The sequence below is a fragment of the Anabas testudineus genome, chromosome 19 (genome assembly GCF_900324465.2).
Source record: "Anabas testudineus chromosome 19, fAnaTes1.2, whole genome shotgun sequence".
NCBI classification, from domain to species: domain Eukaryota; kingdom Metazoa; phylum Chordata; class Actinopteri; order Anabantiformes; family Anabantidae; genus Anabas; species Anabas testudineus.
The window spans coordinates 6,807,239-6,830,491 of NC_046628.1; the positions used below are offsets into that span (position 1 = coordinate 6,807,239).

The following is a 23,253-nucleotide window of genomic DNA, read 5'->3' on the forward strand; positions in this document are numbered from 1 at the left end:
CAAACAACACAATAGTCGTCTATCAGAGAGGGCACCAGGCAGCCACTTTAGCTGACGGAAATAAACTGAGCTGCTGCCAGCAGTATTTCAGGTACTCGGGCTGACTTTTTTTCTGACGTCACCCACAACTGGCCTGTTCTGTTTTAGACTTCTTTTGTTCCCCCTCACACCTTTAGCCCTCACATCCCTCTGTTGCCTGTTTCCTCTTCCTGAGGGGACTTTTGGAGGCATGTGGAAAAACAGGAATCATGCATATATATATATATATATATATATATATATATATCTGTTGGTATTGTTACTACTGCAAATCTTGTTTTTTGGCTTTATGACAACAGAGAGTTAAGAAGGAACTGAAAAGAGGCACTTCATTCACTTCAGGGTGAATTGGTGTAATGCAGGTCACGGAAGCTCAAACGCATCTAAAAAAACATGACCAGAAGTGTTGTAAGTTTAAACCCGGTGTTTTGTGTAATTGAAATAAGATGATTTCCCACCATTGGAGTAGGGCATTTTTCCAGAAGGAAGTATTTGCTGTGAGGTCAAGTCAAAGGTCAATGACAAAGGATTTAGAGTAATTTAATGTCTGTCATAGATTAAACAATGTTGTCAGACTGCATTTATGATTTTCTTTTTTTCATGAGTGGCTGTATTGTCTTACAACAAAGACATAAATATCTTTAAATTTCAAAAAAAGCATTTAAACATATTAAATGTGCAATACCAGTAGTTATCGAGGGGTCTCAATCTTGCTTAATGCTTAGAGGATGAGGGTTTGTCTGTCTCTAGGTGGGTACACTAGAGGCATGTGGATTTATTTCATTTGAGTCTATGTTACCTGTTGCTGCTTATTAGATCCATGATGCATCATGTTTGATTTGTGATAAATCATCTTTGTGTGTGTTTTTTATTTAGTTTATTTCCAAACTGCTTGATTTACCTCCTAACATGAAGATGGCATGATACGTATTTTAACAGCAAAAAACAGCATAAATGATTGTTTATTTAAGACTTGATGGCTACTATCCCCAGACATTTTAATTGTATGAATTAAGGTGATTTACATGTTTTAGCGCAGGCTGTTTTTAGTCTCCAGATTTCTGTCGGCCTCGTTATGGAGGGAACATAATCTGGGACAGTTTGCTGTATTTGCTATTCCTTCACCATTTGTGATATCTGTATACTCTTTCCTGGTCTGATTAGATGGGTGTAGTGAGTAAATGTTTTGGACACATATCCTGTTCAACTTACAAATATGTCAAGCATGACAATGTTTGGCCACTAGTGGGCGCCCATGTGTTTGAGCTGTATTGAACCGGCGGACTGTGTCGTCTTTATTCAACTCCTCGACTACAAGCTCTACTTCCTGGATACGCGTTCACAAAAAAAAAAAAAAAACAGCCAGGTTGGATTTGTTATTACAATTTATCTTCCTTTCACGAAGATACAACCAAATGAGTGAATAATGTTAGGAAATTACAGATGATAACGTAACTAAGGCAGCTCTGCGCAGTAGCTCTGTTGGAAGGTGAGTTAACTACTACACGGCCAACAGTGACGTTAACGTTAGCATGCTAGCTAAACGCTTTAATCTTTAAGTGCTGCTTGCTTTAGATTGGTTTAATAATTGAGTGTTAGCGTGTGTGTTTGTGTGTATTTCATAAAACAAAGAGGTGAAAGCGTGTGAGACGTTTAATTCGCTTGTCTCTGTGTTCACCCCCAGTGCGCCACGTCATTGAACGGTGGAAGAGTCGGAGCAACGCACCCGGAACTTAGTCAGAGCCCCTCTTTGGACCAGAGATTAGACGGTTACACTTTTATCGATAGACTGTGCTGCAGCTGTTTTTGTCGCGTTTCACCCTTTTCTCATCGGAGGAGGACCTTAAAAATAAGCGTCTCAACATGACGGCGTCCAACTCGGGCCTTATCATGAACGTGGTGAACAGCATCGTCGGGGTCAGTGTGCTCACGATGCCCTTCTGCTTCAAACAGGTGAGTCACCTGCAGCTGGACAGGTGCTGCACCGAGAGTGGCAGAAACACGGCTTTTATTATGACTGCGTACCGTGGGGAAAGAAGAATCTGTAGATTATTTACTTTAGTATAAGACCTGTTGAATGTTTGCATACGGGGGAATGTTTTTACACTGATATTATTTGTGATATGACATATATTGCCCTCTCCTGATTCTTCTACAGAGGTCAATATTTATACATAAATATTTATATTTATAAGTCTATATCAATATGTCATTATATTATTGGAATTGCTATTTTGTCAAGCGTAAAGCTTTTAAATTGTACTTATACATGAGATGTGAACACTTTATAAGGTTAATTCAGCTGTTCAAATCCAACACTTTTGGCTTTGCTTCCTGCAGCTATATCTTTTGCAATAAAGTAGACTATTACCTTTGTGGTATCACTGTATATGTTTTGATTTTTGTTTTTTGTTTTTTTTGGTGCTGGAAAAAGTAAACACTATCATGTCTGCTGCTGCGGCTGTTTTAGGGTAGCCACCATACCAGCAGTAGACTGGGTGCAGGACTGTTAAGTCTCGCATTGTGGTGCCCTAAAGGATGGCACTGCTTCAGATAGTGAAAAAGATTTGTCTAATCTTTTTCAGGTCGTATTACCTGTCTTATTTGGAATGTGGCCGTGACACACTTTGCAGCACAGGTTACTCTGCTTCCTTTCAGTAGCCAAACTATCTCCGCAATAACCAAATTCCTCTGACTTGTTATTCAACAGTCTTGTCGTCTTTAGAGCCTTTGGCTGTGTGAATTCTAACTGTGATATCTTATCTTAAAGTTCTATCAAAGAAAAGTTATTATGTGATAGATATACACAGATACTGTTTATCACCAATCGCTACCTTTTCTAAAGTAGGCAAATATATTACCCTCCAACCTACCTGTGGGGAAAAAAAACATAGTGTCACATCATATTGTTACAGGATAATCTTTGGAAACCATTTGCTGTGTGGTGAGACTTTTGGCCTGTTTTGTCCCTTAGAGGAGGTTCTTTTAAAAGACTAGGTCATTCAATGATTCTAATATTTCGTTCCTACTAAAGGTTGTATTAAATCCTCATTTAATGCAGCATTTATAATTTGTGATGATCCTTTGGCCATGTTTTTACAAAAGTGCCATTCAGTTGTTCTCTTGTTGTTATATTGAACAAATTTGTCAAACGTTTATTGGTGGATTATAGTAAGTTTTTTTAATCTAGTGAATGTTTTGATGTATGAAGATGTTGTTTAGTCTTTTGGTTGATCATGAAACAACCTTATGAAAGTATACATAATGTTTGTTTACTCTCCTTCTGCCCTCTCACAGTGTGGAATAGTACTTGGAACTATACTGTTGTTCTCCTGTTCATGGATGACTCACAAGTCTTGCATGTTCCTGGTCCATACAGCTAGTAACACCAAACGAAGGACCTATGCTGGTTTGGGTGAGTTTAAGATAAGACCTTTGTTGCACTATTCTAGTCTCATTTGACACTTTTACTGCTCTTAGCATTCAGATTTTGCCACAGCATTATTTTACTCAGGAAGCTCTATTTATGGCAGCAGCATCTGCTCCTCGTTTTAAATAGAGGAAGAAGTTGGTAGTTAGCAGTAGCAAAAATAACCATTATGACTGAGCAAACATTAAATTGGTTCAGCTATGGAAATTTAAACTTCAATAACAAACCACATCATTGCCCAGAAAGATAATAAACCAGAAGCTTACAGACTTTCAGTTGAACCTACTCTACTGTTGAGCACACAGAGTGTAACCACTTTGTTGGAAATTTTAGGTAAGCGTAGTCAATGTGGTTTGGGCTTAGGCTTTATCGAAACAGGAACTATATTAGGACACTGCCATATGTTTGTTCACATGATGTTTGCATTTACGTCTTTCAGCCTTCCATGCTTATGGGAAACCAGGAAAAACGCTGGTTGAGACAAGGCAAGTCTTCATATTTATTCTCAACACATTATACTTTGTTAGAAGTGAATACCTTGACTTGATTTTCTGCAAATTATTATGAAAAGACATTGGAATATTGGCTTTTTTAAAGGGACTGAGTTCGTTTAAAAATAAAAATAGAAATTGATAGATTCAGTAGATAGAAATCAAGCATAATCAAATAAATTGGATTTATTTCCTAAATCATCCACAGTGATAACAATTAAGATACCACCTTGCTCATTATCTCTTCTCTCTGTCTCTGCAGTATGATCGGTTTGATGTTGGGGACATGTATTGCCTTTTATGTCGTTATTGCCGATTTGGGCTCAAATTTTTTCGCTCAGCTGATGGGTTTACAGGTATGATATCACTATGTGGTATAGTTACCCTCAGTTTTTGAACATCTTCTGTATACTATAAGTTTTGTTTTCACTGCCCCATGTTAACATGTTTATAATGTTTTATCATTTCACACTCTTCTCTCAAGGTGACAGGCAGTTTTCGGGTGCTGCTACTGATCGCCGTATCTGTGTTCATTGTCCTCCCTCTGAGTCTGCAGAGAAACATGATGTCCTCTATTCAGTCTTTCTCAGCCATGGCTCTCATCTTCTACACCCTCTTCATGTTCACGGTGAGCACACCGACACACACGCAACTACACTGTAAATAATCTATTTGAACAGACTGCAGTAGGAACACATGGCTTTGCTTCCAAGCATGACAGTCCAAGCTGTCATTGCAAAAGATTTGAACATTTTACTTTTTAAATTAGCTATGTGACTGCATAGCACAAGGTATTTTATGACATGCAGTGATAATGTGGAGTAATTGTGATTATGTGTTTCCTGCTAATTTTGAGAATTGTAAAGTTATAAAATATCAGTAAGATTAGGTTTTATGCGAAGTTCTATTTGATTACAATCTTTGTTAGAGTTTATTATTTTACTAACATACTACAATTCATTCTGAAGCCAATGTGTTCTTTACTGTAGTTGTACTCTCCAAAAAAATAGTACATATATAAATACTGCAGACTCATTATAACCTGCAGCATAGTTCATTAACCTTGTGTGTGCTTTTTTTACTGGAATATTGTTTGGACAAATGTAATCCTGTTATATTTTGCATTGACTCTTTCTTATTCACTCCAGGGTAGAGAACCACTGTGTATCTTACCAATACAATATTGTCTTGCTCCTCTGTTTTTAAAGAGCAAATCCAAACTAAATCACATCAGGCAGGAAACAAAGGTGCTCCCCAGGGGAGAAGATAATAGCTGGAAAATGGCCACTAGAGATATTTTAAGCAGTGTAAGTGCAAAGTAAATGGAAGTCAGATGGCCACTTCCACTAAATCACCAACCTTTGCAACTTTAGTGAAAGATCTATATTATTTATATGTTGCTCATTTGTTATGAAAAGAAAGAAGTAGAAGTAAATATGTCGAATGTATTTTATATATTTCACACTTCTTCTTACGTTTCTAGACCATTAATTTAAGATGCTGTCCATGTGTTAAATGCAAATAATATTAATAAAAATAATAATAATGATAATAATTATTTGTTCTGAAAAGTATATAAAATATTTATTCTCTTATTCCAAGGCAGCACACTTTATACCTTTACATATATTTACATACCTTTGTGCCCTACCCGAAAACTAACGATACCAACAAGAAAAACGGAGATTCGAAATGTGGAGTTAAATTGCATTGGTATCCCAGTAGCCCTTCATTGAATCTGGCAGGAATCTGTTTAATATAAAATAGTTTTGTACATGTCTTAAATGTTTGTTTTCATTATTTATTATTCCTCTCCTTGAAAAAGACATTTCTAGTGTGCAGGTTGTTTTGTAATTAACCTTGATGATGTGTTTACAAGGAGAAAGCTTTAATCCCTACTGGGACCACTTCTGAGTTTTTTTTAATTATTATTTATTAATTAGGTTGTAATTAGGAAATTGTTAAAAATCCTCATCACAAGTGTCATCCTCAGAGTATTTTTCTTTCAGCCTACCATTCAGATATTCAAATTAAGATGCTACAGACCAGAGAAAAGGCAGAAACCAGCCAGCATTGAGTTAGTTAGATTTCAGTACTAGTGCAAACTCAGCAGACAAGTGCACGTGTTTACATGTATTCAGTGCAGTCCACTGTGGTCATATGCCACCAAAGTAGCAACAGTTGTGACTATTGTTTATACTTAACATTAAATGCACAACTCTCTTACAGCTTATTTATTCAGACTGGAGTGTAGTCAGAGGTGCAACTCACTTGAACATCAGACGATTTCCTTTTCTGCCTTTTGTGATTCAGCTTATTTACTCTTTAAATACAGAACAAACTGTTTATGTGACTCTGTTTTACTTATCTGTAGTGCTGCTTTTACAGACCTGCTGTTCACAATGTCTCTGTGTCATGACTTTTAGTTCCATAGCATGGCGATAACCTGGAGCATTGGTGTGGTGTGTGTCTGGCTTTAGATCCAGGCCTGGCCTGGGCCGGCCCAGTCCAGACCCCTAACCCTCTAACAGTGATGTATCTCCTTCCCTCCCTCTTTTCATCCTTCCCTCTGTTGTTCCCTTCTTTCCCTTCTACTCATTGCACTACTTAACTTATTTCTCTTCCTCTTTTTACCTCATGTCCCCCTACACCCCTCACTCTACTTTACTTTACTTCCTTTCCTTTTCTGCACCATTTGTTTGCCCCACCCCACCCCACTGCTGTTTCTGCTGCTGGTGCTGTAGATAGTGTTGTCATCTCTGCGCTACGGCATAATCTCGGGCTCCTGGATGGAGCAGGTTCACCTGTGGCGCCTCAAGGGCGTCATTCAGTGCCTGCCCATTATCGCCACAACCTTCTGCTGTCACCCGTAAGTAAACACAAAAACCACCCCCAAAATAACACCACCATAAGGTCAGTGTGGGGGGTGGAGAATGAAGGAAGCCTGATGTGTTGCTTGCAACTTTTACTCTCCTTAAAGCCCCCCCACCTACCTGAACCTTCTACCAGCTCCTCTAAATTCATCCCCATTTTTCACTTTTAATTCGGGTTGGGTCTGAGCCATCTCAGCTCTGTGAGTGTGTGTGTGTGTGTGTGTTTGGTGGCCGTAGTAAAAAGGCAAAGGATCTTAACAAAGTGAACATTTTGTCTTTGTTGCTCTCCCATAACCACCCCACACCCAGGGCGAGCAGCCTGGGTCTGGGTGTGAAAGGCTGGAGGGTTGCTCTGTCCTATGGGAATTTATCTGGCAGATAAAAGAGTGAGAAGTAGGAAACGCATGCTGATTGAAAACCTGTGAGTTTTTGTCTAGATTAGTCTGTTATATGCATCTTTTTTTTTTCATCAGATTAATGGTTTCATTTTTATTCATTAGTTATCACCTTCATTACTTTTTCAGGTTTTTATTCAGTATGAGGATTCCTCTTTGCTTCTCTTTATTTCCTGTTTTTCTTTCCTCATTCATTACTTTCATTATCTGTCTGTGAATCATTAGCATGGGCGCAGCCCCCATCCTATTCCTCGTGCTCTCCCCCGACGTGTCTTCATTTGGTTCGGGCTGTAACTCCCCACCCCCCCTCCTTCCCCTCAGATGGTGCTGTCCTCGTTCAAACACGGGCTGCTCAGCGGCTGGTGGCTAGGGCAGGTCAATGTGGTGCGCTGGGAGGGTGTGTTTCGCTGTTTCCCCATCTGTGGGATGGCCTTCGCCTGTCAGTCGTAAGTACTCCTCCCACCCCGCCACCCGCACAGGACCATGTAATGAAATTAAAGTCAAACAAGACTATAAAAAAAGTTGGAATCTTATTGATTCAAAATAGGAAAAATCTGACAGTATTTCTAAAATAATGCACTGGGTAATTCTTGAAATGTGGGCTTTTCCACTCACTGACACAGTGAATGGAATCTTTCATTGCTGCATGTTGAAACTGAGCAAATGTCACAATTAGTGCATGTATACTTAAATCATTCCTTTGAGTGAGCCAGAGTGGAGGGTTTGGGGTGAGTTTGTTGTGGTGGAGATGGTGTGGTTGGTGGCGAGCTTTTAACTTGCAAAGGGAGGCTTCTCATTTTGCTAATGTACTTTTCACAGTCAGCGCTTCCATTTCCACTGTTCAGTCCGCCCTGTCTATAGTTAACCTGAGACTAAGACCGTCCATGCTAATGCTTATTTTTCTTTTTTTTTGTGACAAGAATGAAACTCAAGCACATGTGGGAAAATGGTCCTGTTGAGTTATTATGTGGCTTTGAACATGACAAAATCTTGGAAATGTAAGATTCTCAATCAGTTTTTCTAGTTTATAATGTTAAAATAGCAAAATACTGAATATGGATGCAGATAGTATGGAAGATATTGTTTGTACATTAAAGCTTTTTACAGATTTCTCCATTTTGTCATCCATCTGCATACTCTATCACTGCCTCCTGTGTTCTGTCCTCTATGCTTCAGTTCTTTCTATGGGTTTTCTGTGAGTTGAGCAGGTGATCTGTAACCTCACAGTCTAACGGGATCTGGGTATATAAAGTATTAGATTTGAATTGAGTGCTGGGGAAGCATGCAGGGAGTGTTATGGTGAGGTCATTGGGGGGCAGATGTTTGGGTGGTGGTTGTGTATGGGTTTGTTTGTGTGAGAGAGAGTGAGGTAAGTGGCAGGAGTGGGAGACTGCAGCCTTGAGACCGAAACAAGACTAATTAATGTAATCGCACAAAGACAACATAACATAATGGTATGGCGAGTGTGTTCATTAGCGAAGTGAGGTGTTTGTGCATGTTATAAGAAGAAGTAAGTGTGAGCTTGTGCATGTTTATGTGTGTGTTTTGTGCATCGGTTCCCACTAGCAGCGCTGAGTGATATTTGGCAGGATGATTTCTTGGCCTGTGGTCAGGCCGAGCGAGGCAAGCGCTCCGTTAGGCGGCAGGCAGCTTAAGCCAAACCACTAATCAACACATTGGACTGGCGCCATCTTACAGACACACTGATGTATTCACAGGCTGATTAAACAGCTCTCAGCACATTGGATTTTTATTACATTCATGAAATGTGTTTACTTTCACTTAAAACATTACTTAACATCACCATTATGACGGGATGGGAGCTGGCCCTGTTGTTTTTTGGCTGCACAATTGAATAGTGAGGAGCAGTTAGCTTATAATAGGGGGACATAAGAAAAACATGTGCAGCGAAAATGCCCCTCTGTGACGTTACTGTCAGCATGCGTTTAACTCCAAGTTAATGATATTATCGGCAGCACACACTCTCCCAACATACACACACCTCCCCTCATTCACTTTGAAGAGCTTCTCTCTTATATTTCCTCCATTTAGGGTTAGCATTAAAAAAATAAAACACATTAGCATTTGAGTCAGGACTATTGAGTGACCATTAGGTGCTTTAACTCCCCACTTACATTATGCCGTTTAATTTAACCTTGGCTACAGGATTTATTGGTTCGTGGATTAAACAAGCGTGAAGGAATAGCACCATGGGACAGTTCTTGCTCATAAAACCAGTGTGTATGAAAGAGAGACAGGCAAAGAGAATGAGAGGCAGACAAAGTTATGGTTTCTTGCTCTCTCTCATGCTCATTTCTTCTCTCTCTTCCTTTCACATACAGTGGTAAGAAAAGTATGTGAACCTTCTAGAATTTTGTGGTTTTCTGGATTCATTACTCAAAAACAATGATCTGATCTAAATCTAAGTCAAAAGTATTAACAAATATATTGTGCCTAAAATAATAATATTTTCTTTTTTTATTGAGAACAAACTGGCAGCAATAAACTCCACCAGGTCCTTCCTGTAGCTGTGGATCAGACCTGCACATTGTTCAGGAGGAATTTTAGCCCATTTTTCCTGCAGAACAGCTCTTCAAGTCATTGGATGATATTCCCTTTTGTGACCTTTTTGCACCAGGTGTAGTACTTATGTTCTTTCCAAACAATTTTACCTATGAACACATGAACACAGATCACAGTCGGTATTGTTGGTCCACAGATATGCTAATACCTAACCCCAGTTAGCTTTTTTTTTTTTGTTATTATCTTAGCACATCATATTTATTAATACTCTATACTTTTTACTTAGATGAAGTTCAGATCACATTTTATGACAAATTAATGCAGAAAACCACACAATTCTAAAAGGTTTGTATACTTTTTCTTGCCACTGTATATATGAAAGAGAGAGAGAGAGAAGAAGAGGAGGAGCGCACAAAGAGTCTGCCAGGAATGTTTATAATGCTCTAAAATCTGCTAGGCACTTGCTGTTATATGGAAAGCCTGTAAATTCAGTGGTTAATGTGCCAGTGGTCCCCACCACACTATCTTAGAGCACAAAACAGAAAATGACACAGACACCTGGATTAACAGACAGTCTTAGGTTCAACCTCAACCAGCCTTGTTACCCGTTCTGTGCCACTTGTCACCTTGTGCCACACACACACACACTCTCACACTATGTACAGACTTATTACATACTTCACCTACACTACCATGACATTTCTTCCATTTGCTGCATTTTGTGCTGCAATTGAAAATTGAAAATATTTTGTTATTTCATGTGTATGAAACTATTTGCTTTTGCATTCATGTGCATGTCACAACTTTCAGTCAAACTGATGCCTCCAAACAGGCATCAGAAGTATACCTGGCTGTAAGCGTTTGGGAGCCATTTTTGCAGTCAGGGATAAGTTGATCATTAATGAATCATACAAGAAATATGAAGGAGAAATGGAGTATGATCAAGAAGGACGTTTTTACTTTTAAACACATTGTTTCTACATGGAGCCACCATTTAATGAGCTGCATTTAATCAGGAAACAATACCATTTACAAGACAAAACAGATCTTATTTTTGATATGTTCCTTACAGTGTTAAAATTCTAATGGACTAAAAAAGCAAAAAGAAATCACTTCTCTGTGTTCAATGCTGACAAGGACATGAGGAGAGAGATGCATCATTTGATAATTAAGTGGAACAAATGGGCTTCCATATGGCTGCTTACTTTAAAAAAAAAACATCTACAGAACAGTTTCCTGTACCAGATTTGAACTGAGTAGCAGCTGTATGAGCAGAAAAAAACGCAGCTTTGCCCTTCAGTGTATAACATCTCCTTCCTGTAGCAAAAGTTGTATGTCCAAGAATTCAGACAGCACATGAATGCACAACAGTAGTACCAGTATGGTTATACCTCACACAGCATGCACAGGATGTTTTTTGGGCTGCTTGTGTCTCGCAGGCAGGTGCTGCCAACCTACGACAGCCTGGACGAGCCATCCGTCAAACGCATGAGCACCATCTTCACCTCGGCCCTCAATGTAGTCACCATCTTCTACATCACCGTGAGTGGAAGTGCCATCGCCATTCATACCAGTCACATTTTTCTCTGTCACAGCTGTTAGAGTTGGTGATAAAAGCGTTCATGTATTAATTTAAACTTGAATTACAAATCCAATTGTAATGTTCCATTGGACAGAAGAGCAGATGTCAAATGCTTGAGGAAGTTAAATGAAAAGAAAACTTAATATTGATTTCAGCTCTTTTGCTTTCCTCTCAACCATGTGTTTGGTCCCCTTCACATCTTTCTCAGGTGGGGTTCTTTGGTTATGTCAGCTTCACAGAAGACATTGCAGGCAATGTGCTGATGAACTTCCCTTCCAACCTGGTGACGGAGATGATCCGCGTGGGCTTTATGATGTCTGTGGCCTTTGGATTCCCCATGATGATCTTGCCCTGCCGCCAGGCCATCAACACTATGCTTTTTGAGCAGCAGGTGAGTACAAATACAATTCAGACTTGTATAGACTGTACATGATCTGACAGCAGTTTACATGCTCCAGAACTAAATTTTTATTTTACACTTGAACTCATTATTATTGAAGACATTTGACAAAAATCAGTTCAAAATACATTAAAATTAAATGGTAAATTTAAGATTGGTACACTTGGTGCCTAATTTTTTTCCCCCCTTTTTTGTCATTTGTTCATTTCTCTGTATCATTTCTGTTTCTGTCTTACAGCAAAAGGATGGGACATTTGCTGCCGGAGGATACATGCCTCCTCTGCGCTTCAAGATGATCACCCTCTGCATTGTATTTGGCACCATGCTGGGAGGAATTCTCATTCCCAATGGTACATTGTGTCTGTGTGTGTCTGTGTGTGTCTGTGTGTGTCTGTGTCTGTGTGTGTGTGTGGACAATTGGGCATGGATTGAAATTGCAAGTTTGTTCATGTGTGTACAGCTCGGTCTTTAAGGTCCATGTGTTCCTTTATGTGGGCGGAGTAAGCGAGGGAGCTTTACGACGTGTGTGAAAGTGACTTTACGAGTCAGTGACTGTCACACTCTAACACAGTCCTTAAATCAGGGCCCAACTTTTATCTCATTGTAGATAGCGCTATTATTCTCCCAGACTCACTCTGTCTTGCACACACACACAAGCAGGCGCGTCCATGTACATGCCAATACCATCTCTCTGTCAGGGTCTTTTCCTGAGTTTTCCTGCCCCTCTCAAAATCTGCTTCAAAATGGTGAAGATGTTAAAGTTACATGAGTTTATGTTTTATTCATCTTTCATACAGTGGTTGTTTGTTTTGACACACACACGCAGAGCAGATTTGGCTGGCTCTTTGTGTATCTAATCAGACTAATAGACTGAGGAGAAGGGAGGTAAGGACCCTAGGGAGAATGGCCACTAAATCTGAGGGAGACAATATGGTGTGCGTCCTCTGCATGAACGATGGGTTTCCGGGCCCAACGCCCAGCCAGCATGGTCCACAGGGACTGGGGTGTGGCCAGGACTTGCTGCTGCCAGAAGCAGGATGCCATGCATGGGGAGCCTGCACGGGGATGGGTGGGTGGTGGTTATGAATGGCAGAGTCAGGTATGAATGGAGCCAGGAATAAGGAGCACAGATTTTGGAAATTGCTTTCAGTATTTGTAGCAGGAGAGACATGGAATGGTTTAAACAGCAGGACACAAACCTTAAAGTAGCAATGTGCCATCAAATACTTGCCAACAAGTATTAAATGTTTTACTCACTGTTTTAATCACACCCTTCATCTTGCTTTGACATATGTTGTCGAAATTGATCATTTAATAGTTTTTCCTCCAAACCCTCTTTTATCTGGCCATTTTTAAATAACATTTTCTTTACTGTACTGAACGTTACTTTACCTGAGGAAAAAATACCATTACAGTAGATGTTTTTCTGAAATCGCTGTTGACAAAATTAAGTACCTGATTCCATCTTTTATTTCAGAGCTATGTACCAACATAGAGGAGGGTAATCAACTTAACTTTACTCCAGCACAAGTTGACTATCTTGTTGATAATACTGCAGCCTCCATCCGAACAATACTCGATACTGTTGCTCCTCTGAAAAAGAAGGTAGTGAATCGGAGGAAGCTAGCTCCATGGTAAGGTTCACAAATCTGTAGCTTGTAGCAAACATCATGTAAGGTAAGGCGTTCCACTAATTTAGTGGAAAGACAGTTTAATAATATTTAAAAAAGGTATCCATAAAACTAGAACCACATATTATTCCTCATAAATAGAAGCAAATAAGAACAACCCCAGGTTTCTTTTCAGCACTGTAGCCTGGCAAGAGTTGTAGCTCTGTTGTGCCTAGTATTCCCTTAACTTAAAAGATCAGATCCTCCCTGCAACATGCTTGGATGACCTTACATATACAACAGTTCTAGATTCAATGGAGTTAATTTCAATAATTAATTAATCTAAACTATCAACATGTCTCTTAGACCCCACCCCGACTAGACTGCTCAAAGATGTTTTATCTTTGATTAGCACGTCCATATTAGATCAGATCAATCTATTTGTACTAACAGGCTATGTACCACAGGCTTTTAAGGTTGCTGTAGTCAAAGCTCAACTCAGAAAGCCTACTCTGGACTCAGGGGTTTTAGCAAATTATAGATCAATAGCCAATCTGCCCTTAATCTCTCAAATCCCTGAAAAAGTAGTTTCAAAGCAATTATGTGACCACCTGCACAAGAATAACGTGTATGAAGATTTCCAGTCAGGATTTCGAGTACATCATAGTACAGAGCCAGCACCTGTAAGGTTTGCTAATGATCTTCTCTTAGCGCCTTCCCTCTATACTCATTTTGTTAGATCTTAGTGCTGCATTCGACACTATAGCTCACAACATTTTATTACACAGACTGGAACATGTCATTGGGATTAAAGGAACAGCACTAGACTGGTTTAAATCGTATCTATCAGATAGATTCCAGTTTTTACATGTTAATGATGAGTCTTCCATGGACACAAAAGTTAGTTATGGAGTTCCACATGGTTCTGTGCTTGGGCTGATTCTTTTCACTCTATATGTGTCCTATATATCTCCTTTACATCATACATAAAAGAGAATCTGAAAGAAATAAATCTATAGAACTGCGTTCTTCCACCTGAGGAATAATATTAAAATTAGGAGCATCCTGTCTCAAAGAGATGCTGAAAACCTAGTCCATGCATTTGTTACTTCCTGACTGGACTATTGTAATTCCGTATCAATTGGATGTCCCAATAACTCTTTAAAAAGACTCCAGTTAATCCAAAATCCTTCGGACTGGTTTTAAGTTCTCACTGGTTCTCTCCATTTGCTCTATTGGCTCCCTGTAAAATCCACAATTTTAAACACTTAATAATCAAGCTCATCATATCTGAAAGACCTCATAGTTCCATATTTTCCAAGCAGAACACTTTATTCTGAGAGTGCAGGTCTACTCGTTTGCAGATGTATAATAGGAGGCAGAGCCTTTAGCTATCAAGCTCCTCTCCTGTGGAACCAGCTCCGAGTTCAGATTCGGGAGGCAGACACCCTCTCTACATTTAAGATTAGACCTAAAACTTTCTTTCTAGCTTTTAATTAAAGATGGATCAGGTGACTCTGAACCATCTCTTAGTTCTGTTGCTATATATTAGTCTGCTGGGGGACCTCTACTGATACACTGAACTTTGTCTTTGCCTGTATATTTCCAGAGTACAGTTACTGGTCCTACCAACCCGCCCAGTGTTTTTGCTGCTTGTTGTTGTTGTTTTTTGTTGCCTGCTGTTCTTTTCTCTCCTCTTTCCAGTTGTTTTCTTCTCCACTGTCACCTAGTGGTTGCTCAATTGGGGTTGTTGGATTCTCTATATAATTCAAATTTAAACCTTAAACATTTGCCTTGAGATGACTTCTGTTGTGATTTGGTTATACAGATACAATTGACTTGGATTGAATCCCTTCATCAAGAGCAGTTTCCAAATGTGTTAATTTCATTACATTTTAGAAGAAACAAAGACATGTATATATGTTTTTTTTGTTTGTTTGTTTTTTTTAACAAACAATAGTCAGCGTTAATGTAGTTTGCATTCTTACTTCTGCCAATTCATCTTTTACTTCTACCTAAGTATTAAAACAATTTTTACATTAACCCTGGGCTTATTGTAACTTTTTACATTCATTTTTGTTGATGATAAACATATATTCAGTATTTTACTTTCCTGGGATATACAAGATAATATATTTTTTTTATTTTATTTTTTTATTTTTTCCCCTTTCATTAGTGGAAACAATTCTTGGTCTGACTGGAGCCACCATGGGCAGCCTCATCTGCTTCATTTGTCCTGCACTCATCTACAGAAAAATCCAGAAGAATGGCATAGTTGCACAGGTTACATAGTTAGAATTAGCACACTCTCAATCATTTAATCAGTGAAGATCTGTTCATTTGCTGTTTCTGAACTAATGTGCTTGTACTCCTTCTCTCTGTCTTGTAGCTGGTGCTTTTTGTAGGTCTGGGCATCCTGCTGATCAGCACCTTTACCACCCTTTCAATTTCTGCAAGGAGTCCCAGCAACAGGGTTCAAGTTCCTCCTCCTCCGTTGCCTGTCAAGCCACTACCGGACCTCCCTGGACCGCATGGTAAAGATCATGACATTTGCTAATGGCAGGCAATCACTTAGATATGTTATGGACTGTGGATGAAAGTGTTTTTCTAATGAACCATGGAAACATTTACCTGAATGGGCCAGAGCCAGGGTTGTCGGTAGTGTCTGAGATTGGACAGAAGTGCTCTGTGTAATTATTTGATGCAAATAGCACTGGTAGCACAGGAACCATGTTCATTTCTTGTTTTATTTTCAAAGTCATACATTGCAGCACCCTAGAAGAACACTGGAAAGAGAATAGAAGGCAGGAGCAAAGTGCCAGACAGACTAAAACAAAAGCACGAAGCCACAGCAAAAGAAAGAATTTCTTTCATCTCTGTGAGAAGAAAAGATGGAGACAGACAGGGTGACTGATAGACAGACAGGCAAGGTGAGGAGATAACCTCTTGATAATATCTGAGAGCGAGGCTGAGTGCTTGACATTGATGGAGCGAGAGTGATGCCCTTCAAACTCCAGCAATTTTCAGCACCCCTCTACCTGTGTTCATTTCTCCTGTCACCCCTCCCCCCCCAAAATACATTGTCTACACCCCTGTCCCCCCTCCCCACCATATCTCCTGTGGCAGCTATAAAATGCCTTCAAGCTCTGGTTATATAAAAGGAAAAGGGGTTGATAGGGGCTTGGTAGGGGAGAGAAGGTGCAGAGGAAACGAATGATGAGTAAAGGTCATCTGTGGTAATGTTCTTAGTTTTAGGGTGAAACAGGAGGAACCTTTACTTTCACTTCCTCTTTGTGATTCTCTAAGAGCATCTTTTTCTAATTTATTCATTGACAAAAGCAACATCCTTCGGTTTCTGAATCCTTGTTGACTTTACTGCATTCTTTCTTCCTATTTTTCCACATCAAACTGATGTGATTGACCTTCACACATTTCCTGTTTGTCAGTTTTTATTTTAATTAATCTCAGTTTCTTTTCTCTTGGCTCACTTGCTCATAGATTATAACATATCAGTTGTGTAAATATCGCCATTGTCACTATTTGCTGCCATCTAGTGGCTCTAACCATCATAAACTGGAATACTTTGTGTTTCTCTATATGAAATATTCCTGGGTGTTCATTCATTGCAATACCCACAGTTAATGTCTGCAATAAACATCACTGTACAAGAAATTAGTAGATTCCAAAGCCAGTCCATTACAGTCCTTTTACTTTTCTCAGACAAGAGACAGTACTGAAATAAATTGTGCCAGATAAATAGTTTCATAATTTAGTCACAGGAATGTGTGTAATATTTTAGAATAGAATATTATAGCATGTGAGTAATTGTATTCATCGGCGCTGTGAGAAAATGCAGCGAAGCCAATCAAAAACCTAAACAGCAGTAGTGCTTCACAAGTGCAAAAAACATTCCAGTGTACTTTTTACAAAGTACCTAGGTAATTTGTTTCATTGAGGTAATATCCATCAGTCTTTGTTGTAACAGATTGTGTTTCACATTCCAAATGTGCTTATAGATGATGTTGCCAACAAGAAGCCAGAAGATGTAGAGAAACCTGATATTCCCGCTGTGGAGGTGGTACAACCTTTGGAGAAGGATCGTGCAGAGGCCCCTCAGATAAAAGGACCTGTGGAAGTACCTGAGAGGAAGAAGGAGGAAGAGGTGCAGTTGGACCGTCCTAAAGCTGGTAAGGAAACTGAACCTAAGCTGGAATCTTAACAGGAGCTTGACCTGTGCAGAATTGGTGATGTTTTGTCTATTTACCTAGGTGTTGCTGTGCCAGAGGCAGAAGCCCACCGCCATGAACCCCCCATTCCCCATGACAAAGTCATGGTGGACACAAGAAAGAACAATGCTGAGCTGGAGGAAGACAAGAAACAACCAGTTGGAGAAGGAGAGGACAAACATGGGCGTGATGAAAATGATGTTTTAGGGCATGCTGTGAATGTAGAGAACAACAAAGGTGAGAAGGTTGAAGAGAAACCAAAGCCTGCAGAGGCTGTTCAGAGGAATGAGGATAGGCGTGAAGACCAGTTCAACGAGGTGCTGGGGAACCAGGAGGAAGAAGCCGCCAAAAAGAAGGGTGTTCCACCACTGAAGGAAGTGGCGAAGCTAGATCCTGTCAAAGAGCCTCTGCCGGAGAATGTAGTTGAGGTGGCAAAGCAGCCTGCTGTGGTGCAAGAAGATAAAGCTGGCAAAGCTCCAGAAGTTCCCGAGAAACGTGAGTATTTGCCACTGTTCCTGTCTACCTGTGGTGCAAGGCACATCTGGGAAAGAGAAATATAGAAAGATACAAGACTGACCCTGTGATATTTGGTTATTCTTCAGCCCAACTTCCAGATGGAGAGCATCGTCCTGCTGCAGGAGAGGCCCCGGGTGCAGACACAGACGAAAAGATGGAAGGCAAGTAGTGCAGAAAAAATTTTACTCCGTGAGAATAGACACAAGTTAATAGTCTTAGTTCACTTAGAGTTGGTACTTTGCACATACATACAGAAATGACAAAATAAGTGGCTATATAAAGAAGGTGGGGATTTAGTTTCACTTTCTGTACCACTATACAGAAAGAATCACTGTAGTCCCTCTATAAAATGTAGGAACTAAAACACAGTTATCACACATTGATAAAGACTGATGAGGACTTTTACCTCAACTGCTTAATTCAGGCTTTGCTGCATGCTGTTAATTCCCCTGACTCTTTTATCCTCATCTCAGTGTGCTATTTTATGTAATCTCAGCTTAGTGATATGCTTTTGCTTACTATGACTATCTTTGAACATACACAAAAACTGACACACATAATTGGTGCTAATCTGGCTTGATACTTGTAACTACTACCCCCCTTTCTTTTTTCTTTTTGGACTTTTTCTGATGTTTACTTTTGTTTACTTTTGCCTGCTCTCTCTTTCTCTCCATCTTTACAACTCTTTCTTTCTTTTTTCCTTTTTCTGCTGGACTCCTATCACAGTGATAAAAAAGCTGGTTGCAGGTATGAATTTCCACTTGCCTTTCCTACTCTGTCTAAAATTTCATTGTCAAATTGTCATTTACATTTCATTATTAAACATTTACATATTCATACAGTACATATAGACATTGGTGTAGAAATCACCTATCATCTTCCCTTCTAACATGGTTAATGTGTATCTAAAGATGCCCACTCCAGTTTCTATTTAGGCTACAACCTAAACATATGGGTTTAAATGAATCCATAAATAGTGCTATGTCTGTTTCTCTTCCTCATATAAGCTGCTTTCACACATGCTCATCACCCGGGTGAGTTGCATGTGGGAATACAAATGTCAGATTCAGTTCAGAGATTACACTGACTTTATCCTGCAAGCCCCTTAGTACAAAGTCTGTGTGAGCTTGTGTACGAATACAGCAGGTACTTGTCTGTAGTATTCACAGAGAGCAAGGACTACCTTTCAGTCGATTAGCTTAGCACAACACCTGAAAGTGTAGGAGATATATACAATGCTTTCTGTTGTACTGTGCTTTTTTGGGTTATATATATATATATATATAAAGTAAGTTTCTAATCATATATCTGACTCTCCTATGATGTGCTGTAAACCGAACACTCATATACGTTTTGTGTTACTTTGTACCTTTTTCATGGTCTACACAGCGACTAACCTCTCACCCCAAAACCAAATGGACTATTTCCCCTGATGACAATGCATATTGTCGGACCTTCTCCTGCTCTGTGCTGCATGTGTCAACTCACAACTCCGCACAATGTCTGGACCTGATTCTCTAGACATAGTCTGGAGTGCATATGTGAAAACGGCTTTAAATAGAGACTGGCTCAGTCTCACTAAACTTCTCACAGATCCCCAACTAATACAAAGTGCTTAGAGTGGTTTGTGACTTGTTTTAATTCAATCTTTGTGTCTCCATGCAGAGGGACAGTTTGACCATGCAGTGCTACTGCAGGTGATTAAGGAGCAACAAGAGCAACAGAAAAGACTTCTAGACCAGCAGGAAAAACTACTGGCTGTCATAGAAGAGCAACACAAAGAAATTCATCAGAAACAACCTGGTGGTGTGTATACTCATAGGCCCTGATTTACTAAAGGTCTGCATGTACTACAACATGTGCACAGTTAATAATACCTTGTAAAAACTGCACAAGCTAATCTATTAAGGGTGCACACTGAGGACGGTGTCTTTGACATTAATGAACTAACTAATGCTGTGGACTTTGCATCTTTGGCTTCATCAATTGACAAGTGACACATTTTTGCCCAGCTGTCCAAAATGCAGGAAGGAGAAAAGGCACAATGTGATTTATCAATCCTGAAAGCGTTTTGCTGTGGCTGCATCTGAATTTGATACCTTTGATAAGCAGGTGCAGTCTGCTTTTACACGGATGTGTTCATACTGGCCACTGGCAACGGCATTGTATATGGACCATACTTCCCAAATGAATCAACCATAAGTCGAGCATTTGGTGCTGAATCCTTTAAGTAATTACAGCACATCGTCATGCCTAAACATTTGGTGCATCCACATTGCTCCACATAAGAAATACTTATTTGGTTTTAGGTAGTTGAGCCGTTGAGAGGGACCCTCTTAACCTGAAAATCAAATGAGTTGAAGGACACCGCTTTTAGGAGGTTTCACCTGCATCTCTTATAAAATTAAGCCATATGTTAAATTCACTCAGCCCAAGAGAGGATTGTGCACGTTTGCGGTCGCACATTATGCCCCCAATATTGATCTTTTGACTCTGCTTTCTGCGCACCGAGGACACACTGAATGAGGCCAGATGTGGTTGCTGGTTTCCAGAGTAAAGGAGCGATCTTTGTAAAAAGCAGTCCATTCTGCAATTCTAAGATTTTGTTGGTGTAGCACATCAAAATGATTATTAGCCACTCCCACTAAGAGCTGTAAATTTCAAATTGGAAAGAATCCTCATTAAAATACAGCCACCTCCACCTTGTTTTTACCTGTTGTCAGTCACAATTTTTCTTAGTAGTTTACCTGAAAAACATCCACAGATGCAACTTGCACTTGGGATCTTAGTAAATCAAGGCCAGAATGTTTAACATACTATACAGAGAGCACCTGTATCATTATTTAATAGTGTTCACTTCAAAATCTAAATGTGACAAAGTGTTTATGTCTTAAAGGGGCTGCTGCTGAAGGTGAGGCAGAGAAAGCCATCCCAGAACAAAATGAGGTGATGGAAGGAGGAGCAGTAAAGCCCAAAGACGCTGGTGTGGAGTCTAATGTGAAGCAGCCCAAGGAAGGAGCTGAAGCTAAAGGTGGAGCTCCACTGGATGGAGCGGCTGAGCCTCCTGCCCAGAAACAAGCCCAAGCTGGGGATAAGGCTGCTGAGGCTAATGTAGCTGCATACAAGGAGGATGGACACATTGCTCCTGCTGGAGAATCTCATAAACAGAATGATCTGGAGGTGCCTCTGGGAAAGAAAGGACCTGAAAATGAAGACGCTCAACTTAAAGATGACAAAAACAATCGAGATAAGGAAAAAGAGCAAAGAGCAGAGAGGGAAAATATAGAGAAAGATAAAGTGCAGGAACGGTTAGAAAAAGAACATCTGGAGAGAGAGAAACAGGAAAAGTTGGCCAGAGAACAGGAGTTAGAGAAAATGAGGATAGAGAAAGAAATGCCAGCAAGTGTGGAGAGAGAACGGCTGGAAAGGGAGAGAAGAGAGAAGCTGGCCAGAGAACAGGAGTTAGAAAGAGTGAGGATAGAGAAAGAAATGCAAGCAAGTGTCGAGAGAGAACGGCTGGAAAGGGAGAGAAGAGAGAAGCTGGCCAGAGAACAGGAGTTAGAAAAAGTGAGGATAGAGAAAGAAATGCAAGCAAGTGTCGAGAGAGAACGGCTGGAAAGGGAGAGAAGAGAGAAGCTGGCCAGAGAACAGGAACTGGAGAAAGCCAAAGTGAAACTTGCACAGGAGAAAGCCGCAGAGGAGAGAATCCAGCAGGAGATCGACAATGAAATTCAGGAGAGAGCGAGGAAAAAGAAGGAGGTAGAGGAGACTCAAGAGAGGCTGGCCCAGCTTGAGCGAGTCATACAAGCCAGAAACGCTGGCAAAGCTGCACAGGGGGTTGAGAGGGAAGATGATGAAGCTTTGAAGAAAGGAGGACGAGATCTCAAAGAGAACGTTGCTGCTCAGGCGGACCCCAGAGAAGGTGTGGAAGACAGGGCCGTCAAAGCTGAAGCTCACCCCCAGGGTTCCCACGAGAAGGTCAGGGACCAGGGGGAGATGGATCTAAGGCGGAAGCGCCGGGCAGTGGAACCCAGAGCAGCTGGAGGGCCTCTGGAGGATACCAAGGCATCCAGGGGGGTTCCTGGGCTGGAGCCCCTGCTGGAGCTGGGGGGATCAAACCTGCACGCAGCCCTAGAGGAGCAGCTACTGGCAGGAGCAATGGTGCACTCAAGGCAGATTAAACAGGCCTCAGAGGATGAAGTGAAATAACACACATCACACACACACACATTCTCAATCAATGGTTGGACAGCAAGTTCAAAGACACAGTGTTCACCTGCACAGCCTCTTGATACTGTGGACCGTTGCCTTACTTTCCCTGTTGCCTTCATAAAAAATGGACAGGAAAATTTTGTCTTTGATAGTATGTACTTTGAAAATATCCCAAAGTGTTTATTAAAGAACAGTGTGTATGTAAATATTAACTTATTATTTTGAAGTTTACTGTTGAAACGTGTATAAATCTATGCAAATACCATACTTTCTTCAATTAGAGAGGACAATTAGCTTTAAGTCATTCGCCAGTTTCGTTGGGTTTGCTTTTCTGTAGGATCTGTTTATGCTTTGTCTACATTGCTGCTTTTTCTCTTGCCAGTACGTGTTAATTTCTTAATTTAAGAAGTATATATTCTGTCATGTTTAGGGTGTCTTGGAAAAGCTGCATATTCCACATATTGAATGCAGGTTCAGGTGTTTCCAAAGGTGTTGTTACACTGTACTGAAATGAAAGGTAATTGAAATCCGTCTCATGCTGGAGCTGAGGTGTATAGTGTAGCCTTATTTATAATTATAAACTGTAGACCATGATGCAGTTATTAATCATTCCATTTTAAGTTCTGCTTACTTGTTGGTTTACCAGTGCCTTCCAATCCACATGCTGCATTAGTCTTTTAGCAAACAAAACCTGTCAATTTCTTAATTTGTGGTCTCTTTAGCCATCTCTTACTGTAGAGAGTACAGTTACAGGAAATCTAGGTGATGTAGTGTTTCTTAGTAATCTAACTGAACACAGTAGCTCCATCAGCTAGCACATCAACACATGATGGACCTTTGTTTTGTACAAAAGATTGCATTTCTGGCTATTTTTCTATTAGCATTGTATTTCTGTATATTTTGTTGATAAGAATAAACAAATCTACTACAGTTTTGGATGTTGATATTTGTTCAGA

The 23,253-nt window shown here is 40.1% G+C and overlaps 1 protein-coding gene across 3 annotated transcripts; it reads left to right on the top strand.

Moving 5' to 3' along the window:
• Positions 1 to 1,356: 1,356 nt before the first annotated feature.
• Positions 1,357 to 23,227, top strand: slc38a10 (solute carrier family 38 member 10). Of its 3 annotated transcripts, none has more exons than XM_026351522.1 (17): positions 1,357 to 1,528; positions 1,724 to 1,992; positions 3,337 to 3,454; positions 3,909 to 3,954; positions 4,223 to 4,316; positions 4,445 to 4,588; positions 6,705 to 6,829; positions 11,191 to 11,293; positions 11,542 to 11,724; positions 11,972 to 12,083; positions 15,520 to 15,626; positions 15,733 to 15,877; positions 17,360 to 17,530; positions 17,612 to 18,064; positions 18,172 to 18,246; positions 19,751 to 19,891; positions 20,982 to 23,227. In XM_026351522.1, exons 2-17 carry the CDS (start codon positions 1,903 to 1,905, stop codon positions 22,292 to 22,294), a joined length of 3,420 nt encoding a protein of 1,139 aa, XP_026207307.1. In that variant the 5' UTR covers positions 1,357 to 1,528; positions 1,724 to 1,902; the 3' UTR covers positions 22,295 to 23,227. The 3 variants fall into 3 exon arrangements, with proteins under 3 accessions (XP_026207307.1, XP_026207308.1, XP_026207309.1); XM_026351523.1 differs by lacking the exon at positions 6,705 to 6,829 and adding an exon at positions 7,550 to 7,674; XM_026351524.1 differs by lacking the exons at positions 1,357 to 1,528; positions 1,724 to 1,992 and adding an exon at positions 7,550 to 7,674 and having other exon boundaries at positions 3,371 to 3,454.
• Positions 23,228 to 23,253: the final 26 nt, after the last annotated feature.